Source organism: Quercus suber, unplaced genomic scaffold, assembly GCF_002906115.3.
Source record: "Quercus suber isolate HL8 unplaced genomic scaffold, Cork oak 2.0 scaffold_550, whole genome shotgun sequence".
NCBI classification, from domain to species: Eukaryota; Viridiplantae; Streptophyta; class Magnoliopsida; order Fagales; family Fagaceae; genus Quercus; species Quercus suber.
The window spans coordinates 288,309-301,963 of NW_027069998.1; the positions used below are offsets into that span (position 1 = coordinate 288,309).

Consider the following 13,655-nt stretch of genomic DNA (forward strand, 5'->3'; position numbering starts at 1 on the left):
GCATCATCAACATTTAAGTATATGTATATGTACACATGCAATTAAACGCCAAGCTCAACACATACAGCAAGGAAAAGGAAACCACTCTGCATGCAATTTTAATAACATGGCCATTGTCATCATGGAATTGATGGACAAATTCCATTCTGGTAATAAAAGTACAATTAATGCTCAATAAATAATTATAAGCATACATATATCGGCACATACATAGCAAACTTCCGCTTTTTATTACCAAACATAGGCAATGGACAATCTTCAGCTAGACTCCACTGGAAGTGCAACCTAACAATGAAGAATCAGAATCCATGCTCTTTTTCTCACCAGCACTCAGATATCACTCCACCTTTATTCTCTTACGTACTATACCCTAAAACTTGAAATTCAAATTAAATAAGTAAAAAACTTCTTTTTAAGTATCATCGTCTCCCTCTAATCCCGATCGCCATTAACGCGTTCCTTGGCCTGGAACCGACCAGAGGCTTTCCTGGAGAGAGTAAGGTGCACCCCAGGGTCATGGTGGTTGTATGAGGAATTGTACACAATGGAGTTGTTAATACCCTGCACATTGCTGTTCATGAATGCACTCATGGGCACAGAGTTGGTCCCTTTGTGACTCTTATCTTTCTTTGGATTTCCCTCCTTATCGCTACTGCTATAGCTTTCCGAGTCACTGCCTTGGATTCCCGTTGTAGTAATGCCCTTCTTAACTTGCAAAGATTTAGATTTTTCTGAACCATCAAGTTTCTTTGGGGATCGAATTAGTTCCATGAAAGCACCTTTGTTTTCGCCAGCAATTGTTATGACCCTCGTACCCCCCTCCTCTGAATCCGAAAGCTTTTTGTAGCTACCTTTCTCCTGGATTTCAACTTCTTTGTGCCCTTCTTGCTTTCCACTATGGACATAGCTGGGCTTGTAATGCTCGCTATGTTCCCACTGCGAGTCAGCATTGCCACCAAGCCACGGCTTAGGCTTTTCAATAGTCTTTTGGACCAGCACAGTTTTCTGCTCTGCCTCCAGTGGGATCTTCTGCTCTGTCTCAGTTTCGGCCTTCAATCGTGTAGGTGGAAGGTTTAGAGGAGAAGGTGGTGGAGCAGTGGGCTTGGGTTTTGGGGACTGAGGTGGGGTTTGAGCAGCAGGCTTAATGGTTTTTGGAGATGGGGCGGTGGTGATAGTGGTGGTATCATACCTAGTGGTGGCTGCTTTGACATCGGGAAAACTCTGTGTTGGTGCTTCTCTAGCAATTGGAGAAGTACGAACCGAAGAGGAGGATGGCACTGCTTTAGTGACTGGAGAGGTTTGAACTGAAGAGGAAGGAGCTGAAACTCTGGTCTGAGGTTGTGATACCACAGGGGCTGCAGGAGCAGAGACTCTCTGAACTGGAGACGATGGAACTGAGCTAGTAGAGAAAATAGGACGTGCTGATATTACTGGTGCTGGTGCTGGTATTGCAGTAGCAAAGGGTCGTGTAACAGCAGCGGCTGGGGGTGGAGCAACGGCGGATGCAGGAGGAGCAGCGGCGGGTGGTGGTGGATCAGACTAATAGTTTCATTAAGGTTCCATTTTTAAATTTTCAAGAGAAAGATTTACCTTTAGAAGAATATTACTATTATTCTGCTGGACATCTTTTTACGAATTACTCATGTAAAATTCTATGAAAATGGCATCTCTCTCTAGTACGGTTGATTGGAATGAGTCTCCAGTCTTTTAAAGTTGTAACTTTAAAACTGGTGGTTTCTATGGTTTCTTCAAGCAGGAATTACTAAATTGACATGAATTATAACCACTACAAGCCGAATGAATTCCCACCGTATGCAAAGTCGCCCCTAGAGGGCCGCGAAAGAAGTAAACTCTTCTAATTAAAGGACCCCAATGGATACCAATCTTGCTTTGTGAACTTTTGTCGGCTGTAGGTGCTAGCTGAATCTGATGCCTTTCCTATTCTCCCCTCTCTCTTTATTGCGGCGTGTTTCTCATGCTCCCCCATCCCCCTTTTTCAAATTTCTTCCAAAGTAGAATTCTCATTGCTTGTAAAACTATAAATAACAACACATTCCAGCCATCTATATTTGTGCTCATTCATAAGTTTCTTTTTAGTTCTCGTTCAAGCTCTTTGAGCCACTTTGCATAATTCCTCTCCAATATGGCAAACCAACCCACCCCAGCTCGTCCATGGTTCCGTTTAGCTTCCATTGCCCGCCCTGCGACCCCGACCCCGACCCCAGCCCCAGCCCAGCTCCTGCCCCTGCCCCTGCTCCGGAGCCACGTCCACCCCTAGTAATTCGGCCGACATTTAGGCCATTAGCCCCCTCTCAGCCAACTCAACCTCAAGAACCCACTCCACCACCACCCGCCGCTGCTCCTCCTGCATCCGCCGTTGCTCCACCCCCAGCCGCTGCTGTTACACGACCCTTTGCTACTGCAATACCAGCACCAGCACCAGTAATATCAGCACGTCCTATTTTCTCTACTAGCTCAGTTCCATCGTCTCCAGTTCAGAGAGTCTCTGCTCCTGCAGCCCCTTTGGTATCACAACCTCAGANATATGTATAAAATTTTAGAATTTTGACTTCTTTTATTAATGTTCTTACTCCCTCCATATTGAGTGTATATGTATGGTTCATAATTTTAATCTTATTAATTTATCAATGACTACAAGATTTGCAAGCAACATTCGCACAATCTTTTGTTATAATTTATAATATGTATAAAATTTTAGAATTTTGACTTCTTTTATTAATGTTCTTACTCCCTCCATATTGAGTGTATATGTATGGTTCATAATTTTAATCTTATTAATTTATCAATGACTACAAGATTTGCAAGCAACATTCGCACAATCTTTTGTTATAATTTATAATATGTATAAAATTTTAGAATTTTGACTTCTTTTATTAATGTTCTTACGTGAATTTTTTAAAACTCACAATTTCTCCATCTTATTCTTGTAGTACTCATTAATTAATAGGTTTCAAAATTAGTGAAATCATTAGAGCTGCCGACAAAATTGCATGAAAGTTAGTGACCTAAAGGGAATTTTCATAAGGATCAAAACAACGTTACCTTACCGACCCTAACCTATGCGGCTTTTTAAGAAAATTCATTCATTTATGCCTTTAAGTATTCATTTTTGCTATTTATAGTCATTTTTCTTTTTGTTATAACTTTTAATTTAAAAGTCATAATAAAGTCCATCTATTTTGAGACATCTCCTATAGTTCATAGGATATGATGAATTAATAATTTTCTCAACTTTTCCTTTTTTGACGATTTTTCCTATATTCTAGCCTAATTTTGTAGTTAACACAAATTAGGGTGTAGCAACCTTAGGAGAAATTTAGGCCTTGGTTTCTTAAGGGTCTCCTAATACCCTAGGATTATTTTCCTATTTAAGCATATTGTAGCCTCCAAGGCAATTCAAATTTTCATAAATTAAATTTCAAAGAATTTGTCTTCTTTCTTTCTTGGTGGTTTTGAAATTTTCCTTTTAGATTCAAGAAACCCCTTGTGGGTTCAAGAATTATTATCTTACCCAAGATGTATTCTATTTCTTGTGGCTTTCCACTTGCATCAATTTAATTTATAAAGGGGCTATGATTATGCATTTTATTTTCTTAGATCTTGTAGAGTATGTAGATTAAAACTCTTGATTTATCAATGAATATATTACCTTTTTTTTCTTGAGAAAGCAATGAATATAATACTTAAACGTAATAGTCACACCATCTTTTGTTGCAATATATAATGTATATATATACATACATGTATTTTTTAACGGATAAAGTTTAGTTACAAAATTAGTTATAGCCTTAAGCTATAACCTTACTCAATATCCTTTTATTGAATGTGAATTTTAACAAATCCACCAATGAATGATATTTTCTTCTTATATTTTTCATGCTTGAAAATTTTCTAAAAAATTAAATATCAATAGTTATATCATTAATAAATTGTTCAAATTGCAAATTTTGTAGTTTAAAATTATACAGAAAATATAAGTTTATAAATCATATAATAAATAATATCCGATTGACACAAAATTTGACATGAATATTAAATGCATAAAGAACATGCAATTCAACGATTAGATTTTCAAAATATATAGTAATGTTTATTTTATTAAGTAAGACTATAGATTTTGGCTACAATCAATTTTGTAGCTAAATTTTGTCATTTTTTAACTTTGTTCAAACCTAAGAAACCTTCTCTTTATTAGAATCATGTCGTATTATTCTTTTTTTTAAATAATTGAATGGATGGTTTGGTTTCCTTGGATCATCATATCGTGTGTGTTTAAAGTGGTTATTATTGGGTATTTTTGGGCCTAAACAAACCAATAATTTCTTTTTCAGATTATATACAAGAGTCAAATAAGAAAAGAGAGAGATTCTAGAGAGGATTATATCATTTGATTGAGATTTATGAGTCAATTGAGGGAGATCAAATTGAAATCAAATCCAATGGTGAGTCTATAACTCACAAATCCCTATTAAATTTCTGGGGTTAAAATTTGTAATTTTGTCATTATTTTGGTCTTGAAGAATTTTAGGTTTTGGTATTTGAAGAGAATGTATTTAAAAAGAAAATTATTCAAAATATCAATTCCTATGAAGTAGAAGATTTCAATTTGACACTAAGAACTTAATGATAAAATTAGCAGAAGGGTGACATAGCATTAGCACGTCTCGCATGTTAAAAGAAGATTTTTGTTTTTTAATTTATAAGGGTAAATTACAAAATTGGTCTTTATCCTTTACATCATATTTCAATTTGATCCTTAACCTTTCAATTTTGTCTCTAACCTTTTAAATGTTGTGTCAATTTAGTCATTACCGTTATCTCTTAGATGATAATTGTTGATGTGGCAAATAGTCTAAATAAAAAATTATTTTTTTGCCACATCAATGGACATCTGCGGCAAATTAAAAAAATAAAACAAATTAAATCTACACGAGATCGCATTAAACTAAAGAAGAGCATAAACTATTTTCTCAACCCCACTCATCAACTATTTTCTAGGTAGCCAAACAGAAAACAAGTAACCCATCACAATAAACGAAGTAGAAGCAATTTTCAGATTGATTTTTGCAACCCATCTGTTTCCTCTCTTTGTCGATCGTGAGTTTAGAGAGTGAAGGAGTAGTTTGGGGCACACTTCCTAGAACTTGTAGAGTCTTTACTCAATCATTGCATCTATATCTCAAATTTGTAATTTTACTTTTCACACGCACACCCATCTCTTTTATTTCTCCAAGTTCTTGATCCCTTCTAGACACATGTAGGTACATTCATTTCAACTTTTCAAGAATAGATCACTCTTCTGCAAACCTTATATTAAACCCTGTTTTCTTTCTTGTTTCTTTTTGTGGTCTAACTCTTGTTTTAAGTGTATTTCTCAATATGAAACTGTTTTGCTGCTTCAAGATTGGGAAAAGGACATTGTAGCAGCTTTGCTAGGAACCCGATGGTTCTTGTAATCGAGGGAAGCACCTTTCCGTTTGGATACAAAGAGAGGAAACAAATGGGTTTGCAAAAATTAATCTCAAAATTGCTTCTATGTTTACTATGATCGGTTCTTTTTGTTATTTATTTTTTTTATTTACTTATTTTTTGTTTGTTAACCTAGAAAATACTTGTTGAGAAGGGCTGAGAAAATAGTTTATGCTTTTCTTTAGTTTAATTTTTTTTTTTTTTTTATTCCACTAGTACATGTTTAATCTGATATGGCTTTTTTTTTTTTTTTTTTTGCCGTTAGTCACATCAGCATTTTTTATCCATTATTTAACTGCAGGAACTATTTTGACACAATACTAAAGGGTTAGGGATCAAATCGTAACAGATGAAATATTAGGGACCAAATCGATATATAATGTAAAGGTTAGGGATCAAATACGTAATTTCCCCAATTTATAATTTGCCAAGTTTTCTAATAAGGCATCATTTCGTTTTTTATGATTATTTTTATGAGTATAGTTAAAAGTCTGATTATATGGTAGTATATTAATTAAGATGGTTTTATAAATGTTTTTCAGTTTTTCCTTATAAAATTGATGCTATGGAATCTTTAAATTAGCTCCCACATTGTAAAATGAAGATGAGAATTCAATATTTACCATTAAATTATGTTCAGAGTTTTTTCTTTTTTCTTTTTTTTTAATGGATTCTACAGTTTTGAATGTTGATTGTTGAAGTGCAATAACATCAGGAAGAACTTATATAAAACATTGTTCTAACGATCATGTTGGTTTTTTTAGGAATGGTAAAACTTATGTATAGTACTTAGGTGTTATTCCTTAAGTTTCGCTTTTAAAATTTAGTCATGTGGCAGTACTTAACTAAAAATACACTTTCATTCTATAAGAAAAAAAGCCACATGGCTGAATTTTAAAATGGCACTATCTAAGTACTATACTTAAATTTTGTCATTTAAAAAATGTTTTTCTATGGTCCATATACTCTCAAAGGTTTGTTACTCAAATGAAGTAATCTGTCTGCAGACTTTGCCCACAATCGTAGCCCAATTTGCAGGTTAGAGGATGGATTTTAGCACTTAACAAGAAACAAGTATCATTGCTATGCAGGCTCCATTTCAAGGATTATAGATATGGGCTAGCTGAATGGTGAGATTATTACTGCTTGATATTGTTGCAGTTACTTGAAGTAGGATTCTAAGATGATGATACTTCAAAAATCTTCCAAACAAATACAACCATTTCTGTCAATTTGTGAATGATATTGTACTTCTAAATAAACTCGCAAGTAATGCAAGATATTTGTACATGATTTGTTCCCTGTTTACGGCACATCCCCAATTTACGTATGATGTATAAACTGCTTGGTGGAAAATGGTTCGGCTTCAAAAAATCTAAACATGCTAACACTAGCTGTGTGAACTTTCTTTCTACTTATTAGCTATGAATGGTCTTGCACTCTTGCTCGAGAAAAAAAACTCAATTCATTACTAGCAAGGGGTTATTCAAGACATCAAAATTGCGTAATTTATACACGATGGGCACGAACTCAATATCACTGGGTACAAAAGAGGATGAGCATAGATATATGAAATCATGTAACAGAGGAACTTTTGGAAATCGAGACCCAAAAAACATTCAGAAGCTTAGAGATAGAAATAGGATGGCTAATCTTTCTAGCTAAATGTCCTTCTCCCAAAAAAAAAAAAAAAATCTTTCTAGCTAAATGGGCTTCTTGCAAAAATGTAAATGGCTTAATTTGGCCCAAATCCAATCCCGCTAGGTTGTACTGATTTCTTATCCAAGGTTTTATATTAGCCACAAAAAAAAAAAAGAAAAAGGATCCTCATATTCATGAAAGAAGAGCCGGTATTGAGATATCCAATCATGAAACTAAGGCCTTGTATCTAATCTATCAATAGGGTACAAGGTCATTTGGTCAGGCAATTCATTCTCTATTTTCAACAGTCTCCCTATGAGAGATTTCCATCAACAAAATTGTGATCAAAATAGTAGGGTAACTGCCAAGAGCTTTATAGCTCAACTGTTGACACCTCCCCGTATTCCCAATGAAAATATTTAAGGTTAAAACCGTCCATCCCCATTATAACTATTGAATTACCGACAAAAATAAATATATAAATAAATAAAAATATAGTAGTGTAACCATTATGCGGTCAAACATTAATGTCTTTTATGCCTAATAGAAATGTAGTTCATGTATTTTGGAATTGCTTAACATAATCTAAAGAATTTCACCTTAATTCAAAGGCAAAATCACGCCCCTCGTAAAATAATTATATATGGTTGGGTCTAAGATATATACACTAGAAACACGAGTGGGAAAAGGGGGGAGAACAAAAAATTGGAAGTTGCAGATAACACAGGTGACCAAAAAACAAAGAAAGTACGAGAGAGCTCACAATTGCAAGGTCTGTAATTCATGGCCATTTAGTGAATTCAAAAACCTTGAAAACTATATCGATTCCAGTGGGGATCTGCCACACAAAGAGTAGAACATTCAACACATTCAATGCTATGTGAAGATTTCTGGCCGTCTCGTTTCCTTTCTGCATTGCAGGTACAAGAGCCGCAGCTGCTGCCCATAGTGCTGTAATGGCTGTTCACATAAATTAAACCAGCAAAATCAGGTTAGATAGCACAAATGCAGGACAGCAACGCTTCCGTCAAATACTTAGGTTTGGCTAAACGAGTTCTATTTTCCATGATATGTTCAGTTTTGCTCAAATGAAAAGCTAAAGATTTACCTGCTCCTGCAAACAAATGAGGCCCTGGAAATAGCTTTCCTGTCCTAAACCATGTGTTCACTCCTCCGAAAATTGATTCAAACACTCCAAATCCTAGCAGTATTGACCCTGCATTGAAGTGTCTATCCCTGAAGGACCCTTTCAGCAGCTCTTTCCGTTCCTGAATTTGACAAACCAATATATTAGCCTCTCCTATAGGCTATAGTGAGCATTATACCCTTCTTTTTCCTTTTTCTTTTTGGAAAAAATTAGATACAGTTTTTTAAGTGTGGTATCTTAGACTCTCCAATTAAATTCAATCAAATGATAGCATTGGGCATTGACCACTGCAGTACAAGCAATATTATCTTTCCTTAGGACAACTAAATTCAACCATGTGCTTTATTAACCAATGCAATCACATGTTTTAACTTAATTGAGGAACAAAGGTGTAGCAAAACTTTACTTCTTTTTTTGGATACATAAACTATGTGACATATATAAAACCAAATTTCTGTGTAAAAGAATAATCTGGCAAACTTATATTACTAGAACTATTGCAGGGTCATACAAATACACATTTTGTCACCAGAAATTTCATACATACAAGAATATAATCATCAATCCCCTGTAGAGCAATCTGGCGATCAACATTGCTATTGTACTTTACAGTTCAAAGTTCAAGAAAATAATGCCTTTTATTTCAAAGAATCTTCTTATAATTATATCTCTCATAAGCAAACCTACCTCAGTGAGTTGCTGAATTTGGAGCTCAACCGGAGAGGGTGCCACTTGCACTGGTGTCCCTTCTGGAGTAACTGGGGCAGGCTTCACTTGCTTTTTGAGTTCAGTAATCTCATTCTGTATCGTCCTGACTCGGCGCCATTGCCAACCCAAATACCCAGCCCACAAGGTATAGAAGAACAAACTAGCCATCACAATGGGGTGTATGAGTGCAAATGTCCTTCCCTCCAGTATTCCAAACTCTCCACCGACAGCAAGTGCATCCTGTTGAATCACATTGACACAAGAAAATCAGAATTCAAGCCCAAAAGTAAAAAACAAGCACTAGAAATCTGATACTGGTGTGTAACTTGCCTTTGGGTCAAGAAAGAAAGGTATTGTGAGTGCTGTGAGAGGAAGAGAAGCTGATTTAAGATCAAGGATGATATCATGTAAGAGGCTTTGTGGGTTGGTTGTTGAGTCTTTGGAGATATTCAATTTTGTTGGTTTGCTGTGGGGAATTGGCAGTTTGGATTGGTGTGGTTGTTGAGGAAGAATTGAGAGTTTCAGGAGGCTGAGTGTGGCAGCCATGCTGTTTCTGTATCTACACTTTCTTGGGCAGAAATAGAGGGCTTTACATTTTTCAACAAAAGATAAGGAAGTGTGAGATTATGAGAGGTTTTGGTTTGATGTTCTGTGATTCGCTTTACCTTGTATACCGGTCCACCACATCCCTTTTTTGACTTCTACGAGGACTCCACGAGAACTCTCCTGAAGTTGAGGGGTTTTTTTTTTTTGGTAAAGAAATATCAAATATCTTCTATTTTGGTTCTTTTTTTTTTTTTTAATTATTTAATCAAGAAAAATACAAGTGTATTTAACAAATGAAGCAACTTTGACATCTTTTTTCTTTTTCTTTTTTTTGGGTAGAAACGGTAAAGTCTTATTTAATTAAAATGGAGTTTATACAAACGCAGTTATATCCAACCTAACGGGACATATTCTACTAATCCCAAGGCCTGTCGTATCCCTTACAAAACAGTGGTATACAAAATTGGGACAAGTGTCGTAGATGATCAAAAGTTGTTGGTGGTGGTTTCCCCGTTTCGCTAATGCATCTACGCATTCATTGGCCTCACAATAGACGTGGTACACCTGGACCACCCATGCCTACTTCATAAGACTCCTGCAATCACAAATTAAAGGAAAAACATCAGGAGGGAAATTGTTAGTTGAAGCAGTTAACCAGGATAATATCATCACAAAATCAAGCTTTAGTTGGATAAATTTGAAACTCAAATCCCACGCCAACATGAGACCCTGACGCATAGCTCCCAATTGCGCCATATTGTTAATAGTAATACCCATACTTAGAGAAAATCCTGATATCCATGAACTTGAACTATCTCGAAGTAGACCCCCTACCCCGGCCCTTCCCGGGTTATCTAAAGCACTACCATCCATGTTTAGCTTAGTGAATGGGTCAGTTGGGGCAATCCACTTAATAATTTGAGGAATACTATTCCTAATAAGTTTAATAGGGCTAGCCAAGTAAAAAAATTTGATAGCTGCTTGAATCGTTTTGTGGACAATTCTATGCTAGGAGGTAGATTGATTTTTAAATATAAGCTCGTTTCTTACTAACCATAAATGACAACATAGGAATGGAAAGTATATATTCCAAGGCAATTGCTAGTATAGGATGACTCGATCGGAGATGGCATTGGTTTAAAGCCAAGATTGTAAGGATGTCTAAAAAAAAGATAATGGCAGGATGCCTGGGGAATTACCCCATGCATCCTTAGCCCAAGGGCAATCCCTTAATATCTGGATTGTGGTTTTCGGAGAGTTGCATCTTGGACATATAATATTCACATTTGGGCGAGAGAAGGCTAAATACTGTCTTGTGGGAACCTAATTGTGCATAGCTTTCCAAATGAAAATTTGGATTTTTTTTTGGGACAGTGGAGCTTCCCGATCCAATTTATCAATTGCTTATTTGTAGAGACCTAAGCTTGTTGGTATAAATATTTTGAGGCTGACCTAACCGACCAAAGACCGTTATTGTGGGGCCACACAAAGGAATCAGGTAACCTAGTAAGTTGCGCCACAAGGAGACCTTTAATAAGTTGCTTGAGTTGCACAGGGAGGGGGACCTAAAGGACATCTAATGTCCAAGCATGATTGTTTCGCAAAGAGCACACAAATAGTTTAACCATCCCCTAGGATCCATCTTATCCCTCGTTGTAACCATTGTATTCCTTCATGTAAGGCTTTCCAAATGTGGGACCCTCGGGGAGTCCTAACACTTTCAAAAAGGTTCGTGTAGGGAATATATTTGGCTTTTAAAATTGAGCCCACAACATATTCGGCTACTGTTGAAGTCTCCAAACCTGATTCATAAGCATAGCCATATTCATATGTCGACTCGTTTTTAAGCCCAGCCCCTTGGCCTCTTTCGGGGATGCAATAGTATCCCAGCTAACAGTATGGCAACTTTTGTGTTGTGTCATATCTCCCCATAAGAATTTGCAATTAATTTTATCTAGATTTTGGCTTACTCCTTGGGAGCAACATTGTTTGCATAGTATAGAGGGGGATGGAAGCCGCCAAGGATTTGATCAATGTGACACAACTAGCTACAAATAGATATTTCGTTTGCTAACCCTCAATTTTCTTCTAGATTTTATCAACAAGATATTGATATGCGTTGGTCGTACAGCGTGTGGTAAAAATAGGGGTTCCTAAATAGGTTCCTATTTGCATCGTGGTTAGGATATCTAATGTTCCGGCAATCAGATCCTTTCTTCTTCGAGGGGTATTCAATGAGAACCAGATACGTGATTTATGAGTACTAAATATTTGGCCTGAGCACTGGCAAAATTTTTGTAAAATGTTTCTAAGGTTCTGGTAGTCTGTTAACTTGGCTTTGGTGAAGAGAAATATATCATCTGCAAAGAATAAATGTGATATTCAAATTTTCCTTTTGAACACAATGGGGTGGATCATGTTGTCCCTAACCACCTCTTCCAATAGAATGGAGAGGCATTCTAAACACAAAATAAAGAGATATGGGGATAAAAGATTTCCTTGACGCACTCGCCTACTAGGGATCACTTCCGAAAGCGGACATCCATTCCATTGAATAGAATATCGAGTAGAGGAGATCATGTTCATAATAAGTGTGATTAACATTGGCGGGACTTGGAAGAACTTAAGCGATTCTTGGATAAATGGCCATTCTAGGCGATCATAGGCTTTATCCAGATCAAGCTTTAGAGCTACGTAACCCCTTTGTCCGCCTCTACATACCAATGTATGAATAATCTCCTGAACCAGAATAATATTGTCACTAGTTCTACAACCCAGGACAAACCCTGCCTAACAAGGATTAATAATATCTGCAATACAAGGTTTGAGTTTTTGAAGGATAATTTTAGAGACCAATTTATATAAAGTATTGCATAAACTAATCGGCCAAAATTGCGTGATCATCTCTAGATGGGGAACTTTCAGGATGAGAACAAGGTTGGTAAGACCCCCATCAACCGGGATAGTCATATTTTCAAAATTTTCTTGAATGACCTAAATCAAACTGGGGCCTACAATATGCCAACTTTTTTCAAAAAAAATTGCATGATATCCATCCAGTCCGGAGACCATCAAAGGAGGAAGAGAGAACATATTCCTGGCTATCTCCTCAAGTTGGGGAATGCTAGTGAGTCATTGGTGATGTACTAAGAAATGACTATTTTGACTATGGCACTGACCTAAGAAGGTCCTAGATCTATGAGGAGACAAGGGGGATGTGAACATTGTTTTAAATGAGTCACGAATATGTAGCGTTAATTCTTCCCCTGATAGCCATATCCCAATTTCATCTTTAAGGGTGACTATACAGGACTAGCTTCGATGTTGTAACATTTTTTGGTGAAAGAATTTTGTATTAGCATCACCCTAATTTAACCACAAGATTCTAGATTTAAGTTGCCAAAACAAATATTCTTGGTGAAGGGTATCATTGTATTTCTAAATAAGTTGTTGTTTTAAAGAATATAAAAAGGCAGATGGTTTGCTTGATAAAGCCACCTAGATACCTCGAATCCTAGCTAAAAGATGGTCCTTTTACTGAAATAAGTTTCCAAAAATATTTCTATTCCAATCGATAATACTACATATTAAAAATTTCAGGCGTTGTGGAAACCTAGATAAAGAAGAGGAGGAGGATGGGTGAGCTTTCGAGGAAGTCCAACTTTGTTTCACAAGGTGTGAGAAGGAGGGTTCTGTGAGCCACATTTGCACAAATTTAAAAGGCTTAGGCAATCTGCAAGTTGAGGGATCAGTATCCAGTAATATGGAGCAATGATCAGATTTAGTACGAGGAAGATGATGAATTTTTGTTCTGGGGAAATGAATTTTCCATTCCATATTTCCTAGACCTCTATCTAAACGTTCTTTTGTATTGCAATACCAAATCGGATTTTTGTTTGACCACGTAAATTGGGGTCCGTGAAAACCCAAATCCATCAGCCCACATTGATCAATACACTCTCTAAAAGGTCCTAGATCTATGAGGAGACAAGGGGGATGTGAACATTGTTTTAAATGAGTCACGAATATGTAGCGTTAATTCTTCCCCTGATAGCCATATCCCAATTTCATCTTTAAGGGTGACTATACAGGACTAGTTTCGATGTTGTAACATTTTTTGGTG

The 13,655-nt window shown here is 36.4% G+C and overlaps 2 protein-coding genes across 2 annotated transcripts; both read right to left on the reverse strand.

Annotated features, from left to right (window-relative positions):
- Positions 1–432: 432 nt before the first annotated feature.
- LOC112035818 (uncharacterized) lies at positions 433–2,174 on the reverse strand. The gene is made up of 2 exons (XM_024068654.2): positions 2,157–2,174; positions 433–1,539 (listed from the first exon to the last, which is right to left on the reverse strand). The coding sequence occupies exons 1-2, from the start codon at positions 2,172–2,174 to the stop codon at positions 433–435; spliced, it is 1,125 nt and encodes a 374-aa protein (XP_023924422.2).
- Positions 2,175–7,589: 5,415 nt separating this feature from the next.
- LOC112035835 (uncharacterized) lies at positions 7,590–9,639 on the reverse strand. Its single transcript, XM_024068673.2, has 4 exons — positions 9,317–9,639; positions 8,966–9,226; positions 8,240–8,399; positions 7,590–8,091 (listed from the first exon to the last, which is right to left on the reverse strand). Exons 1-4 carry the CDS (start codon positions 9,530–9,532, stop codon positions 7,913–7,915), a joined length of 816 nt encoding a protein of 271 aa, XP_023924441.2. The 5' UTR covers positions 9,533–9,639; the 3' UTR covers positions 7,590–7,912.
- Between the last annotated feature and the right edge of the window lie 4,016 nt (positions 9,640–13,655).

Bases quoted from the DNA above. Each gene is read 5' to 3' on its own strand.
- LOC112035835 (XM_024068673.2), bottom strand. From the start codon at position 9,532: ATGGCTGCCACACTCAGCCTCCTGAAACTCTCAATTCTTCCTCAACAA. The intron at 9,227-9,316 runs GCAAGTTACACA...GTGATTCAACAG, and splicing joins CTTTCTTTCTTGACCCAAAG to GATGCACTTGCTGTCGGTGG. The intron at 8,400-8,965 runs GTAGGTTTGCTT...TGTCAAATTCAG, and splicing joins AAATTCAGCAACTCACTGAG to GAACGGAAAGAGCTGCTGAA.